Source organism: Leopardus geoffroyi, chromosome B4 (assembly GCF_018350155.1).
Source record: "Leopardus geoffroyi isolate Oge1 chromosome B4, O.geoffroyi_Oge1_pat1.0, whole genome shotgun sequence".
Taxonomy (NCBI): domain Eukaryota; kingdom Metazoa; phylum Chordata; class Mammalia; order Carnivora; family Felidae; genus Leopardus; species Leopardus geoffroyi.
This window is the reverse complement of record NC_059341.1, coordinates 94,406,695-94,424,911: the sequence shown is the minus strand read 5'-3', so window position 1 is coordinate 94,424,911 and position 18,217 is coordinate 94,406,695. Positions and strand designations below refer to the sequence as shown.

Below are 18,217 nucleotides of genomic sequence, written 5' to 3'. Positions count from 1 at the left end.
TGCTGTGAAGTTTTCATTGCCACCTACATAGCCCATAAATCTTGCAATGCCCTGAAAGAACTCCTAAATAACCAGCATTAATAATTTTATAGGGCAGTTCTCCAAGACATCATGAAGGAATAGCTAATAAAAGCAATTGTAAAAAGGCTAACAAAAATAGAAAACATGACTGGGAATAACCTATGCCTGATAAATTTCTCTGTTGTAATACTAACAAAACTACCATGTAAACACATGGGATTGACTTCTATGGTTAAGGCATTCATATTATAACTAATCCCACAACAAGCAAAATATTTGTGTGGGGTTCTGACAGACTTATTTCACTAGTCACAAAGTGACATTTAATTCAACAACTGTTTTTGTTGAGCAGATGGTAAAGGGAAGGGGCTGTGATCACTGCTGACAGAGACACAAGGATGCGTCATAAGGTCTTGCCTTGAAAAAGCTAGCAAGAACTCTCCTGTCCCCAGGCTGCCACTACAATGGGGGCAGGCACTGAGTCTATCTGGATTGCTATTATAACTCAACACCTAGACATAGAAGGCACTTGTTTTAGTCTGTTCAGGCTGTGATAACAAAATACCAAAATACCGGCTCACTTATAAACAGAAGTTTTTTCACAGTTCTGGAGAATGAGAAGTTCAGAATCACTGAGCTGGCAGATGTGGTGTTTGGTGAGAGCTTCCTGCTTCATAGACAGCTGTCTTGGGCTTGCTGTATCTGCAAATGGCCAAAGGGGGTAGGGAGCTTTGTGGGGTCTCTATTATAAGAGCATTAACCACATTCATGAGGGCTCCACTCTCATGACCTAAGTACTTCCCAAAGACCCCATCTCTTAATATCCTCACCTTCTAAGGGGCCCACCCAGGAGCTCCCAGTAATTTATTTTTGCTTTTTTTCCTTTGCCTGAGAGGACCTATCTAGAAAATTGTTGCTGCAGCCAATGTCAGAGAAATTACTACCCATGCTCTCTTCTAGGACTTTTATGGTTTCAGGTCTCACATTTGTATCCTTAACCCATTTTGAATTTCTGTGAGATTTTTGACCACATAAGGAGATCCTTTAAGGAGAAAAGAGGGGCACCTGGGTGGCTCAGTTAGTTAAGCATCTGCCTTCAGCTCAGGTCATGATCTCACCATTCTTGTGTTCCAGCCCTGCATCGGGCTCTCTGCTGTCTGGGTAGAGCCTGCTTAAGATCCTCTGCCTCTCTCACTGCCCTTCCCCCACTCATGTGCATGTGTGTGCGTGGTCTCTTGCTCTCAAAAATAGATAAAAACTCGCAAAAACCTGTAAACAAAATAATAAAGGGAAAAGAGAAAGGATATATATGCTGAAGAAGGCTCTTAATTGCCCAATCACATGAAGCATACTGCCTTGAGTTCTTATCTAACATTAAGCCAAATATTCTGTAGGGACAATGTGTATCAATGTCCTGGGCTGGGTCCCACAGTGACAACTTGCAGAGAAAGCTGTTTTCTTTTTTTTTTTAATTTTTAAAAAAAAAATTTTTTTTCAACGTTTATTTATTTTTGGGACAGAGAGAAACAGAGCATGAACGGGGGACGGGCAGAGAGAGGGAGACACAGAATCGGAAACAGACTCCAGGCTCTGAGCCATCAGCCCAGAGCCTGACGCGGGGCTCAAACTCACGGACCGCGAGATCGTGACCTGGCTGAAGTCGGACGCTTAACTGACTGCGCCACCCAGGCGCCCCGAGAAAGCTGTTTTCTATGAACTAGCACCTGCCTCCCCTGCCTGACCTTATCTTCTTGAGAAATGGCAGTTTGGGTTAGGTCACCTGTAAATGTTGGATGAAGATGATCAACCATCCACCTTCAACAATCATGCAAATAGACTAGGATATAACACAGGGAGCAGAGCTGAAGCCTCGTTTTCTTCTGACCCATCTGTAAGCACAGAGGTGGACACGGGTAGCCACAAATGGTTTGCCTTCCTACCTACTTTGATGGGGAAACTGAGGCCGGCATCAAGGACACCTGGAGAATTAATTGACAAAATGGAACCTCTGTGGAATCTGTCCTGTCCACCCTCCTCCCAACCATTCAGAGATGGCAAAGCCCTTGGGAGGTGTGAAAAGACTATAAATAGGACAAACTGAGGAAAGAGCCATCTCTCTCTTTCTCTCTCTTCTCCCTCTCTTCAGCTGGTGTCTCAGAAATGTCCCAGGTGTGTGTTCGGAAGAGGGGAGAGAAATGGAACCAGTTTCGTGGGTGTGGGACCTGCACAGTCACTAGGGGCTCTTGCTTTCCCCATCTTGAAGTTCTTACCAATCTTTGAACAAGGAACCTCACGTCTTCATTTTGCAGTGGGTCCCCCAAATTCTGTTCAGTCCCAGAGGTGGGAGCTGGTAAAAACTAGCTTGCAGGGCAAAGCAAGCTCAGGCCTGACTCCCACCTGGGCCTTACCCTGGTGCTGGTTGACCAGCTTTTGGTCAAGTTCTTTCTCCTCCCAAGTACATCTAATGTTAGATGAGAGGGACCTTGGACTCACTTGGACTCCCCTGATGTGGATCTGAGGGAACAGAAGGTCACAGTTCTCTTCAACTGTGACATTTCTTTTTCTTTTTTTCTTTTTTAAATTTTTAAGAGAGAGACAGAGAGCGCGAGTGAGGGAGGGGCGGAGAGAGAAGGAGACACCGAATCCGAAGCAGGCTACAGGCTTTGAGCTGTCAGCACAGAACCCAAGGCAGAGCTCGAACCCACGGACCACAAGATCATGACCTAAGCCAAAGTCGGATGATTAACTGACCCACCTACCCAGGCACCCCAAGTGATTTTCATTTATAATCTCACAACAATTCTAGAAAGAAAGGATTAGTGTTCTCAGTTAACAGATGGGAAAAGGAGGCTCAGAGAGTTTGATTAAGTTTCCTAAGGTCACACAGTTGGAAGTGGTTCCATCAGGTTGTCAGACCTTAAAGTCTAGTTCACAGAAGTAGAACCACCGGAAGTGATAGTGAGGGACTTGTTTTAAGAATTAGACCTGGATCGTGCTCTGTCTCTCTCTCAAAAATAAATAATAAACATTAAAAAATTGTTTTAAAGAATTAGACCTTGAAAGAGTAATTGTTGGAGCTCATTAAATGGTCTATGTAATGCTATGGCTTCTGCATCTGGTGCTGGGCCTGCAGTCTGCTGGGCAGATAGTCGGGGTAGAAAGTGGGAGAAAGCAAGGACAGCCTGGAGCACTGCGGGGACCAGCTGGAACCCACACTAGTATCTGCCTGCCTCCAAACCTCCAACATCCACGTGAGGATGATTTCTAGGAGCAGTAGGCACCTTTTTCTGGGGTAAACACACCACACCTGGCCCTGGGGTCACAGAGGCTGAAGGCAGAGATCCGGGAGGATCTCAGGAGCTGAGGGCCCAGCTACTGCCAACCCCAACCCGGTGAGTCAGCAGGGGAAGCCACCATGTGCCTGGGTTGCTACTTGGGGGCTGGTACGCTGCCCTGACCCATACAGATCTGCATTCACTCCCTCTCCTGGTTGCTTTACTGTCCACTCCTGAAACTCAATATTTACAACATGAATATAGTACATAACATTATGTGGTATCTTAATGCCCTCAGTGATTACTTCCATGCCAACCGCATTCTATAATTCTGGAGTGGACAGGGGGGAGGGGCTTTGCCTAGGTCAGCTGTCTGATCTCATGCCTAGTTATGATAGGACTTCCCGAAAACTGTACTTGGGAGTGGCTGTCCCGGCTGCATTGGCTCTCCCAAAGCAGTGTTCCAAGCTTGCCACTCTCCCTGAATCGCCACGTGCTCACCAACCAGGAACCTATCCAAACCCCATACTTTTGGGGTTTTACACATTCATTACTTTGTACGTTCATGGTTGATTGAATCACTGCTCATTGGTTATTGATTCAACCTCCAAGCCCCCTCTCTGTTCCTCCAACCAAGGGGGTGGGGATTGAAAGTTCCAACCCTCTAATCTCGTGTTTGGTTCTCCCGGCAACCAGCCCCTTCTTTAGGTGTAGTCCCCAAATCACTTCATTAACATAACAAGAGACACCTTTAAACTCTCACCACTTAGGAATTTCCAAACGTTTTAGGAGCTCTGGGCCCCGCTGGGGGCTTATCAATAAAAGCACACAAAGAAACAACTATAGCAAGAAGACATTTTGACTATAAATACCAAGAGTTTGTGAGGACTGAGAGAGTGTTTGTTCTGGGCGAGGTGACACTTTTCTGATCTAAATCACTGTCCTGGAGACCTTGAGGCAATTAGCTACTACCTGGTAAAAGCTAACACTCTTCTAACAGTGTCGAAAGCTGTGCTGTGGCCTGAGTACCAACTCGTATAAAAGTACACCTCAGCTCCATTTAGGGGCGCCTGGTGGCTCAGTCGGTTAAGCGTCCGACTTTGGGTTAGGTCATGATCTCACGGTCCATGGATTTGAGCCCCCCCTCATTGGGCTCTGTGCTGACAGCTCAGAGCCTGGAGCCTGCTTTGAATTGTCTCCCTCTCTCCGCCCCTCCCCTGCTTGCACTCGTGTTCTCTCTTTTTCTCTCTCTCTCAAAAGTAAACATTTAAAGAACTTTTTTAGAAAAAGTATACCTCAACTACATGTGGACTTTATTCCCTTCTTCTCCCCTTGCCTGGATTTATGTGATTAATCTGTAACTGGTTCGGGGTATGTTGTGTCTTTGTTAGTTTGTTAAGACACATTATCCTGTATGCTACAGGTTGTGAAATTCCCACAGCAAACCTGTATTCATTGCTGACAAAGACAAACTCAGTCTCTGAGCATAATTTGCTTCCCAAAACAAAACAGCTACCATTATCTCACTATTGTTTCTGATGTGTGTGAAGAAATGTAATAAAAATTACATGAGCATGTAAAATAAAGCATACAATTGTCTCTGCCTGGATCTTCCATTTCTCCTTCGGGTTTCAACTTACGCAGACACACCTTCAAGAAGCCTTCTCTGACCTGCACTCAGGCCCACCCCAACCCAATTAGCACCTTCTGTTAGTCTGTGTCACAACATCCTGTAATTTCCTGGTTTGCAATGCATATCAAAAGAGTCATTGAGTGGTTGTTTATCACTGAGTCTTCCCCAATAGAATATGCACTCTATTAAAGTGAAGGCTGTTTCTCCTTTCCACCGTGGCATTTCCAGTGCTTAGCATATTGCTAAATGTTCAATCAGTTAATTACTGACACACTGAATGAATCAATTAATCACGAGAAGACAGGAGGGTTGTTTTGAAGGTTGTCTAACTATATTTATAATTTGATTTTGTGGAGTCCATTGTTGAGTGGACAAGATTTAGGCTGTTTTCAAAAGAAACACCGAAAAGCAAAGGATTAGATGGTGGTGTCTAAATATGGTGTCTCTTCTGATGAGGCCCCTAAATGTGGGGTGGAAGCTGGTGTTGGGTGGTGAAAAGAATTCTTCTGAGGCAGAACAAAGGGGCTAGAAGTTTACTGAATACACCTCAAGGGAGCAGCGGGCAGGACTCAAGAGAGGCTGTCTGCTATAAGGCAGTGGGTGGGGGCTGTTTTCAAAGGGGGAAGGTGAGGAAGTGTGGCGATGTACGGAATTTTCCCTTTTTTTGTTAACTGTGCCTGGTTATAAATAGCCCATTTGTTAGTTAGGCCCTTCAGATATTTTGAGGTGGGTTGCCTGAAGGGCCTGTGTTCAGCCAAGGGGTTGGGGTCACTTTGGGCTCTTCTGCCTTGATCAAATTTCTCTTGCTCAAGCCTATTGTCTAAAAGTGGCCTCTATTGCTTCTTGGCCTTTTGGCTAAGATCAAATGTAGTATCTGTTCTTATCAGTTTAAAAGAGGCCACTACATAGATGAAACTCACAAGTTTCAACTATATTCAAATAGTCTCTTCTTTGTCATTCTAGTATATATACATCTTTTTTTTTTTTTCTTTCTTTCTCCTCACCCCCACCCCATTTCTTTTCATGGCAGGTATGGGATATTAACAAAGTTGAGGGGGGGTTGTTTCTCAAATATACAGGTATTTTATTTTATTTTATTCTATTTTATTTTAATTTTTAAGCTTATTTATTTAGAGAGAAAGAGCAGGGGAGAGGTAGAGAGAGAGGGGGGGAGAGAAAGGATCCCAAGCAGGCAGCTCTGTCAGCACAGAGCCCAACGCGGGCCTCGAACCCATAAACCATGAGATCATGACCTGAGCCGAAGTCAGGAGTCAGACACTTAACCGACTGAGCCACTCAAGTGCCCCGCAAATATACAGGTTTAAAAAAAAATAGTTAAAATATAGCTATTTCTTAACATTTCATACAAGTAGAGAAGTCAGAATTCAGTGATTACACTGTTTCCTGAGAGATAAGAGTACATTTATCATCTGCCCTTATATCAGATGGTTTGATACCTACACAATCTAATGACCAATTAAATGCTAAATGTTACCATCTTGGCTTTGGAAATTTGCCTTATATTAAACCTGGGAAGCTTTCTCTCAAATCTATCATATACATGGAGTATAGCAGGAAAAGTGAGTACCACTTTTATATTCAAAGACCATGCTTTTAAGAGAAAAAGTCACTGTCCCAACAACTGCTCCCACACAGTAAATTATCACAATTGATAAAGATCTATTCCACTGTTGGCAGTATGTTGGAAGAAGCTGGTATGTAGAAATAAAAGAGAAACAGAAACATATACTAGGCCTTGTGTTCCTTCCCGTTTGGGTCATTTTCACCAGGTGGTAATAATAATGACAGCAGTTTTAGTTTGGGGCTTATAAAGCATTTACAATATGCCACTGTTGGTTATAAGCGCTTAGCTTATAGTAACTCATTTAATATATGCAACCCTGTGAATTCCCTATAACCCTGTAAGATCAATACCATGATTAGCCTCATCTTATAGATAAGGATGTGAAAACAGAAGTTAAGTAACATGCTCAAGGCCACATAGCAAGTGATAAAGGTAGGGTTTAAATTTGAGCAGTCTGGCTCCACAGACATAGCTTTTAGTAATTTACTATGTTGCTTATTATGTATAATATATTGATATTATATCCTTTCTAGAGTAACATTATAAATCAGCAAGCATGTACTAAGCACTGACCTAGATGCCATGGAGGAAACAAAAAAATATAACATGATTCTTCAGTCACTCTAGAGGTATCTTTCTGAAATAAATTAAATTTCATACTTGTCTAGATTTTTCCTGACAGTGGTTCTCAAGTGGTATGTTATGACATACTGGAGTGTTGGATCAAACTTTGATCTGATTAAAGTGTAATTCTGCTTCACTGTCAGTAGATATAGAAAATGTTGACCAAGGAAGGTCATGCTATGTAGTGTAGAATGTGGCCAAAACCACCAAGAAGAAGATGTAAGTAAGATTAAGAAAGTAATATCAAATTGGCTTCCAAGAAAGATCACAGGTTTCTGAGAACACATGATGCTCTCTACTGGAGAATTTTGGCTCTTACAGAATGTAAGCTACATGAGGGTGAGGATTTGGCCTGTGTTGTTCACAGTTGTAATCCCTAGGCAATGTCCCAGTGCCTAGCACAGAGTAAGCAATAAATATTTCATAAAGGAATGAATGGATGAAAGGAAGAAACCAAGAGAGTAGGGCAGAGCTGCAAATGGGCTTACTCCCACAGTGATACATGAAAAAATGTGATAATGGCAGATGCCTTTACATTACAGTCATGCTATATATTGTCATACTCTTCCAGGAACTATGCTGTGCTTTTTAGTGATTTTAATAGTATTTTTCAATCCTTTCATTTCCGTTTTTTTTTTTTAATGTTTATTTATTTATTCTGAGAGGAAACATGCATTAAGTGGGGGAAGAGCAGAGAGAGAGGGAGAGAGAGAATCCCAAGCAGGCTTCACACTGTCAGCACAGAGCATAATGCGGGGCTTGATTTCACAAACCGCGAGATCATGACCTGAGCCGAAACCAAGAGTTGGGTGCTTAATCAACTCAGCCACCCAGGTGCCCCCAATACTTTTATTTCTTTCTGTGTGCCATCAAGAATTCTAGGATTTAGAATTTTATCATAAATTCTTTATGAATCTCCTAAAGGAATGCTAACATATTTATAGTTGCACATCCAAGATAAAAGAACTACTTTGCTTGGATTTTGATAGATACTATAGATAGTATCTTATATAAATAGGTATATACATAGCATATAGAAAACACAATCACCATCCCTACAGAAATGCTTATTAACAAGATGTGCAATTCTAAAAAAAAGGGGGGGGGAACAAAACAAAAATATGTACAACACAGACTATAGAATTCTTGTTTTAAACAGGATACTTGAGTTAAGCTGTGTTCTTTAAATTTCTGGGTCCCACTGTTTAGATATCACTCCTTGCTAGTCTAGAGGAAGGATCAAATCTTGGACTTTAATGGAAACCATCTAGCTTTTCACTAACAACTTCCATACCCTTGGCTAAAAATAATAATCTTTTAATTCTATTTTCAATCATAATGTCATTTCTTCTTTTGTGTTTATCAAGTACTAACAAATCCAATTTTGGTGGAGAGATAGATCTGATTCGGGGAGCTACTTTGCAAGATGTAGGTGTAGTGTGGAGAGGTACCAGAAGAGTCAGACTTCATATAAATACCCAATCCTTCTTAGATATATTGGAAGCAGCAGGCAGTGGAAAGAATCAGTGAGTGACATTAGTATAAGACATCATTTTACATGAGAAGTTTCAAGAAAATTTGTCTTTTTGAAGGCAATTTTTAGAGCAGCTTTCAGTTTATGATAAAAATGAAAAGGAGGTACAGAGATTTCCCATATACAGGTAACCCCTGCTTTTCAAAAATTTGTCTCATACCACTTTGCTTTTACAAAAGCCTTACATTAGTATGTTTCCGATTTTTACTTTTTCAGAAAAAGGTGAAAAGTAAAACTAGCCTTCAGTGTTTGCTTCGCAGCAAGCCATTATACAGACAGTGTGCACCTCAAGCAGCAAGAGTGACCCCACCAAACTCACTACATTCGGCATCTCTGCATCAAGGCTCCGTAGCTTTAAACTGTGTCTGTGAGCATCTATGCTTTATCTTGATTTGTTTTGTGCATCCAGTAACAATATGTGTCCTAAGATATCAGAAAAGAGAGGTTATCTTTAGGGACTGAGAATGCTAAAAAAATCTTCCACTTAAGTTAACGGTAATTGTGTCTTGGCTTTATGCCATTTAGACTTATGGAAGTTCTCTTAAGAAATCCGTACTCCCTACCCCTGCGTATGCATAGCCTCTCGCATTATTAGCATCACTCACTAAAATGGGACATTTTTCATCAACGCTGAACCCATGTTGACCCATCATAATCACCCCAAGCCCATAGTTTATCTTAGGGTTCACTTATGTTGTTGTACATTCTGTGACTATGGACAAATGTATAATGACATATATCTATCACCATCACTGCCCTAAAAATCCTCTGTGCTCTGTCCATTCACAATCTTCCCATCTGGGCAACTACTGATCTTTTTATTGTCCCCATAGTTTTGCCTTTTCCAGAATGTCATACAGTAGGACTCATATAGTATGTAGTCTTTTCAGATTGGCTTCTTTTTCTTAGTAATATGCACTTAAGGTTCATCCATATCTTATCATGGTTTAATACCTCATCTCTTTTTAGCAGTGTATATCATTCCATTGCTGGATTGTACCAACATCTATTTATCCGTTCATTACTGAAGGACGTCTCAGTTGTTGTCAAGTTTGGCAATTATGAACAAAACTTTTATAAACATCCTAGGGCAGGTTTTTGTGTGGACATAAATTCTTATCTCATTTGGGTAAGTATCAAGGAGCAGGATTGCTGGATTGTATGGTAAGAATTTGTTTAGTTTTGTAGGAAACCGCCAAACTGTCTTCCAAAGTGGCTCTACCATTTTGCATTTCCATCAGCAGTTCTGTTGTTCCACAGCATTTGGTGTTTCACCAGCATTTGGTGTTTCAGAGTTTTAGATGTTGGCTATTCTGATAGGTGTATAGTGGTATCTTATTGTTATTTTCATTTTCATTTCCCTGATGACATATGATGGGGGAGCATCTTTTCATACACTTATTTGCCATCTGTAGATCTTCTTTGGAGAAGTGTCTCTTGAGGTCTTTGGCCCATTTTTCAATTGGTCCATTTTCTTATTGTTGAGTTTTAGGAGTTCTTTGTATGTTTTGGGTAACAGTCCTTTATTGGATGTGTATTTGCAAATAATTTCTTTCAACCCGTGGCTTGTCTTCTAGTTCTCTTGATATTGTCTTTTTGCCAAATAAAATTCATTTTAATTAAGTCCACCTTTTCTTTTTTCTTTCTTTCTTTTTTTTTTTTTTCATGATTCCTGTCTTTGGTGTCATATCTCAAAAGGTATCATCAGACCTAAGATCATCTAGGCTTTCTTCTATGTTATCTTCTAGGAGCTTTATAGCCTTGTAAGTGTTAAATTTAGGTTTATGACCCATTTTGAATGAATTTTTGTAAAGGGTATAAGGTGTCCAGATCCATGTTTTTTAAAGACAGTTTCATATCTCCTTCCCAATTGTATGCCTTTGCTTTTTTTTTCCCCCTCCTTATTGCATTAGCAAGGACTTCTAGTATAATGTTGAAAATGAGTAGTGGGAGGGGATATCCTTGCCTTGTTCCTCATCTTAGTAAAAACTCTTTGAGTTTCTCACCATTGAGAATGATGTGTTATAGGCTTTTTTGTAGATAGTCTTTATCAAGTTGAGAAAGTTTCTCTCTATTCCTAGTTTACTGAAACTTTTTATCGTGGATGGGTGTTGGATTTTGTCAAATGCTTTTTCTGCATCTATTGATATGATCATGTGGTTTTTCTTTTTTTAGTCCCTTGATGTGATGGATTACATTAATTGATTTTTGAATGTTCAACTAGGCTTGCCTAACAAGGATAAATCCTATTGATCATGACGTATAATTCTTTTCATACTTCTTTGGATTTGATCTAATAATATTTTGTTGAGTATTTCTGCATCTATATTCATGAAAGAGATTGACCTATAGTGTTCTTTCAACGTCTTTAACCTCATAGAATGAGTTAGGAAGTGTTCCCTCCGCTTCTATCCTTTTTTTTTTTTCAATGTTTATTTATTTTTGGGACAGAGAGAGACAGAGCATGAACAGGGGAGGGTCAGAGAGAGAGGGAGACACAGAATCGGAAACAGGCTCCAGGCTCTGAGCCATCAACCCAGAGCCTGATGCGGGGCTCGAACTCACGGACCGCGAGATCGTGACCTGGCTGAAGTTGGACGCTTAACCGACTGCGCCACCCAGGCGCCCCATCCGCTTCTATCCTTTGAAAGAGTTTGTAGAGAATTGGTATAATTTCTTCTTTAAATGTTTGGTAGAATTCATGGCTAAACCCACTTAGGCCCACTTACTATTTCGGAAGCTTATTAATTATCAATTTGATTTCTTTAATAGACACAAGCTAAAAATTGTCTTTAAAAAAAAGAAATTAAGGTATTAGCTTGTAGAAAATTAGTAAGATTATAATAATTTCTGTTTTGTAAAGAAGACAGCACCAAAGGTTATAGGTTATTGTACTATATGACATTAATCAGATTTATATTTAATTTAGCAGTAATTTAGAATGACTTCAGTATTTTTTTATACTAATGTATACACATTATTTCTCTTATCTTCTTTTAAGTGTATTTATTTTGAGAGAGAGGAGAGAAGGAGTGGAGGAGGGGCAGAGAGAGCGAATCCCAAGCAAGCCCCCTCTGCAAGTGTGGAGCCCAATGCTGGGCCTGATCCCAGGAACCATGAGATCATGGTGTGAGCCAAAATCAAGAGTCAGACACTTAACCAATGGAGCCACTCAGATGTCCTTCTCTTACCTTTCTTTAAATCAGCTTTGTTTACTGCTGGTTTTCTCAATAGTGAGTTAAAAACTTGATTTGTGTCTAACTGTATTTGTAGGAGAATTATTTTTTAACATTTTGAAATTATACTTTTGGCATTTTCTAGGAATACAAGTTGGCCTCATATTTACACATCTTAAAAATGTACATGCTCTTTTACCTAGCAATTGCTTATCTAAGTATTGACCCTAAGAAGATAAGGATGTGCTCAAAGATTTAGCTCTAAGAATGTTTTTGAGTGTGCTTTATATAATAGTGAAATAGAAACAACTATGCAACATTAGAGGACTGCTTGATACCTAAATTTATTTTAAGAATGGTTTTTTTTCTGGGTAAGTGGAACTTGTAGGTTTCAAAAATTTCTTTTATGTTGTTCATATTTTCTTATGAAACTTTTGAAAGAAGAAAAAAGAAAGCTTAAAGATCACAAAGTCTAGTTACACTTCTCTTCTCATTCTTGTTGACCTCAGTTGAGGTATTTAGCCCCTAGCTATAGTTTTTCTGTTCCAATTCCTGCCACTAACCCAGGGGACTTCAGCGTCTTTGAACAACACTGATCTACCATCCCTGCTTTTCAATTCCTTCATATCCCATTTCCAGTGCCTTCTTCAGTTCTGTAATTTAGTCCAAAGAAATCTTTTTTTTTTTATATATTTTTAAATGTTTATTTATTTTTGAAAGAGAGAGACAGAGTGTAAGGAGGGGAGGGGCAGAGAGAAGAGGGAAACACAGTATCTGAAGCAGGCTCCAGGCTCCTAGCAGGGGCTCCAACGACAAACCATGTGTGAGATCATGACCTGAGCGAAAGTTGGATGCTTAACCGACTGAGCCACCTAGGTGCCCACAGTCCAAAGAAATGTTAGGTACTGTGTTCATTCAGAACTGTTCACCTCTGATGTTCCTGTGTTTCTCGCTCTGGTCTGCTTTTAGATAAAAATGTCTTCTTTTTCTGATTAAAAGAAGTAACACATGTTTGCTAGAAAATTCTTTCAGAAAATACAAAGATTCAAAAGAGAGAATCAAAACACTGCAATCCAGGGCATACCACACGGCATTTTTGTAACCTTTTCAACTTTTTGTTAGGAATAGTTTTTTTGTTTATTTTCTGAGATGGGATCTTACTATACATTTTGCTTTTATAATCTGATTTTTGCCACTCAGTGATTTATCTTTCCATGCCAATAAACACAGATCTACATCACCATTATTATGGCTGAAAAATAATTTATATTATGACTATAATATTCTTTATCTAGGCCAGGGTGTCACAACCTCAGCACTATTGACATTTGGGCCAGATAATTTATTGAAGGCGTTGTACCGTGCATCTTAGGATGTTTTACAGCATCCCTGCCCTCTACTCGCTAGATGCCAGTAGGACTAGCCCCCTAGTCATGATGGTCAAAGATGTTTCCAGCTATTGCCAAATGCCTTCTGTGGGCAATATTGCTGCAGTTGAGAACCACTAATATAATCAATCTGCTATGATTTGACATTTACATTTATCTACTTTTTCATAATTAAAAACAGTGGTGCTAATAAAGATCCTAACATATATAAACTCAGCACTTCTTCAAATTACCTGTATAGCTTAAATTCCTAGAAAGGAAGAACATACTTTTTTTTTATTTATTTATTTTTTACTTTTTTAAAATATATATTTTTTACTCTTTATTTTTGAGAGAGAGAGAGAGAGAGAGAGAGAGAGAGAGAGCTCAAGCAGGGGAGAGGCAGAGAGAGAGGGAGACACAGAATCTGAAGCAGACTCCAGGCTGTCAGCACAGAGCCTGACGCAGGGCTCGAACTCACGAACCGCGAGATCATGACCCGAGTCAAGGTGGGACACTCAACCCATTGAGCCACCTAGGCACCCCTATTTCTTTATGTTTTAGACAGAGGGAGAGAGCAAGTACACAAGCAGGGGAGGGGAAGAGAGAGGGAAAGAGAGATTCCCAATCAGGTTCTGTGCTGTCAGCACAGAGCCCAACATGGGGCTCGAACTCACAAACTGGGAACTCAGGACTTGTGCCAAAATCAAGAGTCAGACACCTAACCGACTGAGCCACCTAGGCACCCCAGGAATAACATATTTTAATGTTCATGTCTATTGCCAGATAGTCCTCCAGAAGTGTTGTATCAATTTATAGTACCATTTAAACAGCAAAAATGACATTTCCTCAGATTTTGTCCAAGAACTATTAATCTTTTAACTCTTTGTTAGTGATGGGACACCTGGGGGCTCAGTCAGTTAAGCAGCCGACTCTTGATTTATGCTCAGGTCATGAACTCACAGTCGTGAGTTCAAGCCCTGCATCAGGCTTTGTGCTCACAGCACAGAGCCTGCTTCAGATCCTCTGCCTCCCTCTTTCTTCCCCTACCCCGCTCACACTCTCTCTCTCCCTCTCTCTTTCTCAAAAATAAACATTAAATCTCTCTTAGTGAAAAGTAAAACATAATACTACTTTGCCCTTTTAATTTGTAAATTATTTGATTTGCTAAGCAGGTTAGTAACTTTCACTATGTTTATTGGCCATTTGTATTACTGCTTTTGTGAGCTGCAAATTAAATGTCTTTTGTCCACTCTTGATTTTGTAAGAGCTAGTAATTATTTCTTCCAGTTTGTCATTTTTCTGGTAACATTATGTGAGTTTTCCTTTACAGAAAGTATACATTTTTTATGCCGTCAAATTATCAGTCTTTTTATTGTGGTTTTACTGTTAGTGATGTCATGCTTAGAAAGATCACCTCTGGGGGCACCTGGGTGGCTCAGTCAGTTGAGCGACCGATTCTTAATTTCGGCTCAGGTCTTGACCTTGTGGTTCTTGAGATCGAGCCCTCGGGGTGGAGGGGGCACTACGCTGACAGCACAGAGCCTGCTTGGGATTCTCTCCTCTCTCTGCCCCTCCTCCTGTTTCGTGAGTTGGAGACCCATATAGGGCTCCCTGCTGGCAGCTCAGAGCCCACCTGGGATTCTCTCTCTCTCTCTCTGCCCCTCCCCTGCTCATGCTGTCTCTGTCTCTCTCAAAAATAAATAAACTTAAAAAAAAATCCACTCAAAACCCCAACAATGTTGTGTTAAGATTTTCCAACTCTTAGAAATCTGGTTTCTTTTTTTTGTTTTTTGTTTGTTTTTTGAGAGAGGGAGAGAGGGAGGGAGATCACGCACTCAGACACACGCATGGGAGAGGGGCAGAGAGAATCCCAAGTAGGCTCCACTCCCAGTGACGAGCCAGAGGAGGGTTCCATCCCACAACTGTGAGATCATGACCTGAGCCAAAATCAAGAGTCAGGGGTTTAACAGACTGAGCCCACCAGGTGGCCCAGAGTCTATTTAAAGACTTAAGAATCAAACTAGATTACTGAATAAACACCTCACAGTTCTTATAATGCGCCTGCCAACTTCAGTTAGGTAGGTATAAATATTATTTCCGTTTTACAGACCGGGAAACTAAGGCACAGTGGGTTGATACAACCTCTGAGAGTCAGAGCAAGTGATTGAGACCCAAATTGTGCGCGGCGTACAGTCTTAGGTTTTGTGTGTCTCCGCCCTGCGGCCTGGGAATCACAGGAGGCCTCATTGTTCCTAAGAGCCTGATTCTACAATAGTATCTCTATCTGCAACAAAGAAGAGGCAGGCAAATCAATAGCGGTTTTCAGTTCCTGACCGCATATTTGATTCACTCAAGGCACTTTTAGAAAATATCCTTTCCAGGGCCTTACCGAGAGAAATTCTGTCCAATTAGTCTTGAGTGGGGCACTACTATTTTTAATCTGTTAAAGAGGAACGTTATTCCCAACGCAGTGGTTTTCAAGCTTTTTGTATTCGCTGGACCCCTGACACCAATCTCCAATTACTTTCAAAGGTAATGTGTGGCAGGTGTGTGAGGTCTTTGCCCACACCACGAACCACCTGTCGGTTTTGGTGAACTCTTTGTTATCCCTAGTGCAAATGTAGACCACCCTGTTCTTCCAGAGAGAAGCATTTTAGGAAGAGGGGACTGAACTTGGCCTAGGGAGTAATGGTGAAGGGAGTGGTGGATTTACAAATAATGGCTTTGCTTCCTTCCACGTGATGTCCAGTTGTAAATTTCACGTAGTCAATCTCCTCCACCAAATAACTTGTCGGAAATTTTCTTGTACTCTACACTTGGCAGTTTAAAACTTGTACACACCTGCGTTCTTCTGTCTTCAATTCCCACGCGTCCCTAGTCCTCAGAGCATGGCTGGGGAGCCTGACACAGCTGGGAGCGCGGCCCCCTAGGGCTCACGCAATAGAGGCCGGTAAGAGCCACGTGGAGCTCTGGCCACATCCTTTGGCTCCAGGTGGGCCACGGGCCCAGCTCTTAACGGCTGCAAACTCACAGCAGCAGGAGACAGCCAACCGCCCGCGGGCCCCTCGTTGGAGCCGTGGCCCAGGAGAGGACACGCTTCCAATCCAGGGAGCTGGTAAAACCTGGGACCGCGACAGGTGACTTGGCCTTCCGCCGCGCTCCACCGCCCACCCGCACGTGCCGACGCAGCCCCGGAACCCCGAAGCGCGCCGGCCGCGGTTTGCCCAGGTGCGAAGGGCGCTGAGCCGCCCGGGCCGCGCCGCGCCGCTCGGCCCCGCCCAGGAGGGACCCGCGCGGCTCCTGAGTGGGCCGGCGGGACGTCAGTCAGGCCTCGGGGGCGGGGCCCGGGTTGCGCCCGTCCCCCGGCCGGCTATAATGTCGGGCCCCGAGTGCCTGCCGGCGGCGGGCGGAGGTGCGCGCCTGGGCAGGGGTGAGGTTCAGGGCGTGCGGAGCCCGGCGCAGCTGCCGCAGCTGCTGGCCGGCCGGCCGGCGACGACTCCGGGAGGAGAGGGAGAGAAGGAGAGGGAGGGGCGGGAGGCGGCGGCGGGATGGAGGGCACTCGGGGCTGCCTGTGCTCGGTTTGCACCAACTCCCGAAGGTGCTGCTTCCAACTTTTACCTCCTTGGAAGCCGGGAGCCGTAGTGTCTGGAGACTTGACATTAGGCGTGCTGATCCGAGCTAGTGACGCCCACAACCTCTTCCCCTCACCCCCCCCCCCCTTTTTATCTGTTCTCAGCTTTGTTATTTTTATTCATCTCTAGAAAATGGACTTCGCCCGCCTCTGGCTGGGGCTGCTGCTGCCTTCGGTAGCTGCGCTGGATTTCGGCTACCACCACCAGAAGGGGATGGAAGAGTTTTTGAAGAACGTGGCCCAAAACTACAGTTCTATCACTCGCTTACACAGTATTGGGAAATCTGTGAAAGGTAGGGTCCATCTCGTGCGCTTTCCCAAACTCCCGGTCCTCGCTTTCATTCATTAAATCTGCCTTAGCTTCCTGTCCCCTTTCCCTGAAGCTGCTCAGGGGAGCTCCAAGCGGGTAGACCGGTGCCTTGCGTGTTGGTCGTTTTCTGCTTTTGTGTGTTGTGTTGTCTTCTGTTATTTTGTCAGCGCAGTAGTAGGAAGACCTGAATTTTACTAAACGTCTCTGCTGTCATTCAGTGTCATTGCGTCCTACGCGTTAACGGCGTTCTTTTTGCGCTCTTGCGCAGGTTGCTTGGGATGTGTATTTTTTTTTTTTTCTTGGTAGATAAACTTCTGTCAGGAAAGTCTCCGTTTAGCCATCGCGGCTTTCCCTTTTTGTTGGCTTCTTTAAATATGATTTGGACTGTTAGTATCATTTTTTTCCCAGTCTCTTTTAAGCTAAACTAATTTCTGTTGGTGAGATTTCTGTCATTCGTAATTAGCTCTGTGACTTAAAATGATGCAGAAATACCATTTCTATAAGTTTCTTTTAATGTTAAAGAGTAGGTAAGACTTGTGTCATGTGTAATTAGCCCAATGGCTTAAAGTTATGCAAAAAAAAAAAAAAGGCTCTGACACTGATCAGAGACTGTTTTAAAATTATCCATTTGAATAAAACGATTGCTGGTTAATAAACGTTAGCAATGATTGGGTCAGGCATTTTCACGTTTATCATTTAATTAATTTAGAAACTATATTAAATATAAATATATAACTACATATTAAACCTCATTTTTACAGACAGGAAATTTAAATCAGAGATATTATTTTGCTCAAGATCACCAGGTGGTAGATTTTATAACCAGGATTGGCATTCAGATTGTTCTACTTAAAGGCTTAGATATTTTGGGGAGAAGGCAAATACTTTTAACAAACATTATTTCTTAATCTTCTTTTTATTTTGGTACCCCTAAGGAGATTACCTGAAAGTTTAATGCTTAAATAAAAAGTTTTGTCAAGTGTATGCAGTTTGGATCTCCACGCTTTAGAAGGTGTGTTGAAACTCTACCTAGATTTTAGCTCTGAGCTTTTGAGCCG

The 18,217-nt window shown here is 42.0% G+C and overlaps 1 protein-coding gene, 1 long non-coding RNA gene and 1 pseudogene across 4 annotated transcripts in view; 2 read left to right on the top strand and 1 right to left on the bottom strand.

The window, feature by feature from the left end:
• Nucleotides 1-598: 598 nt before the first annotated feature.
• On the bottom strand, nt 599-16,440 carry LOC123590715. The gene is made up of 3 exons (XR_006708944.1): nt 16,060-16,440; nt 15,410-15,502; nt 599-723 (listed from the first exon to the last, which is right to left on the bottom strand). It is a non-coding gene; the product is annotated as an uncharacterized LOC123590715 (long non-coding RNA).
• LOC123592363 lies at nt 5,765-5,892 on the top strand (annotated as a pseudogene).
• A 93-nt stretch (nt 16,441-16,533) lies between the features above and the next one.
• The window catches only part of CPM (carboxypeptidase M), an 82,429-nt gene continuing 80,745 nt past the window's right edge, over nt 16,534-18,217 (top strand). The window contains exons 1-2 of one of the 3 annotated variants that reach the window (XM_045465616.1): nt 16,534-16,630; nt 16,980-17,142. In XM_045465616.1, the coding sequence (XP_045321572.1) occupies nt 16,983-17,142 (160 nt within the window). In that variant the 5' untranslated portion in view covers nt 16,534-16,630; nt 16,980-16,982. Of the gene's footprint in view, nt 16,649-16,750; nt 16,817-16,979; nt 17,143-18,217 lie in introns of those variants that run through there. The other 2 variants (XM_045465615.1, XM_045465617.1) reach the window with 2 other exon arrangements.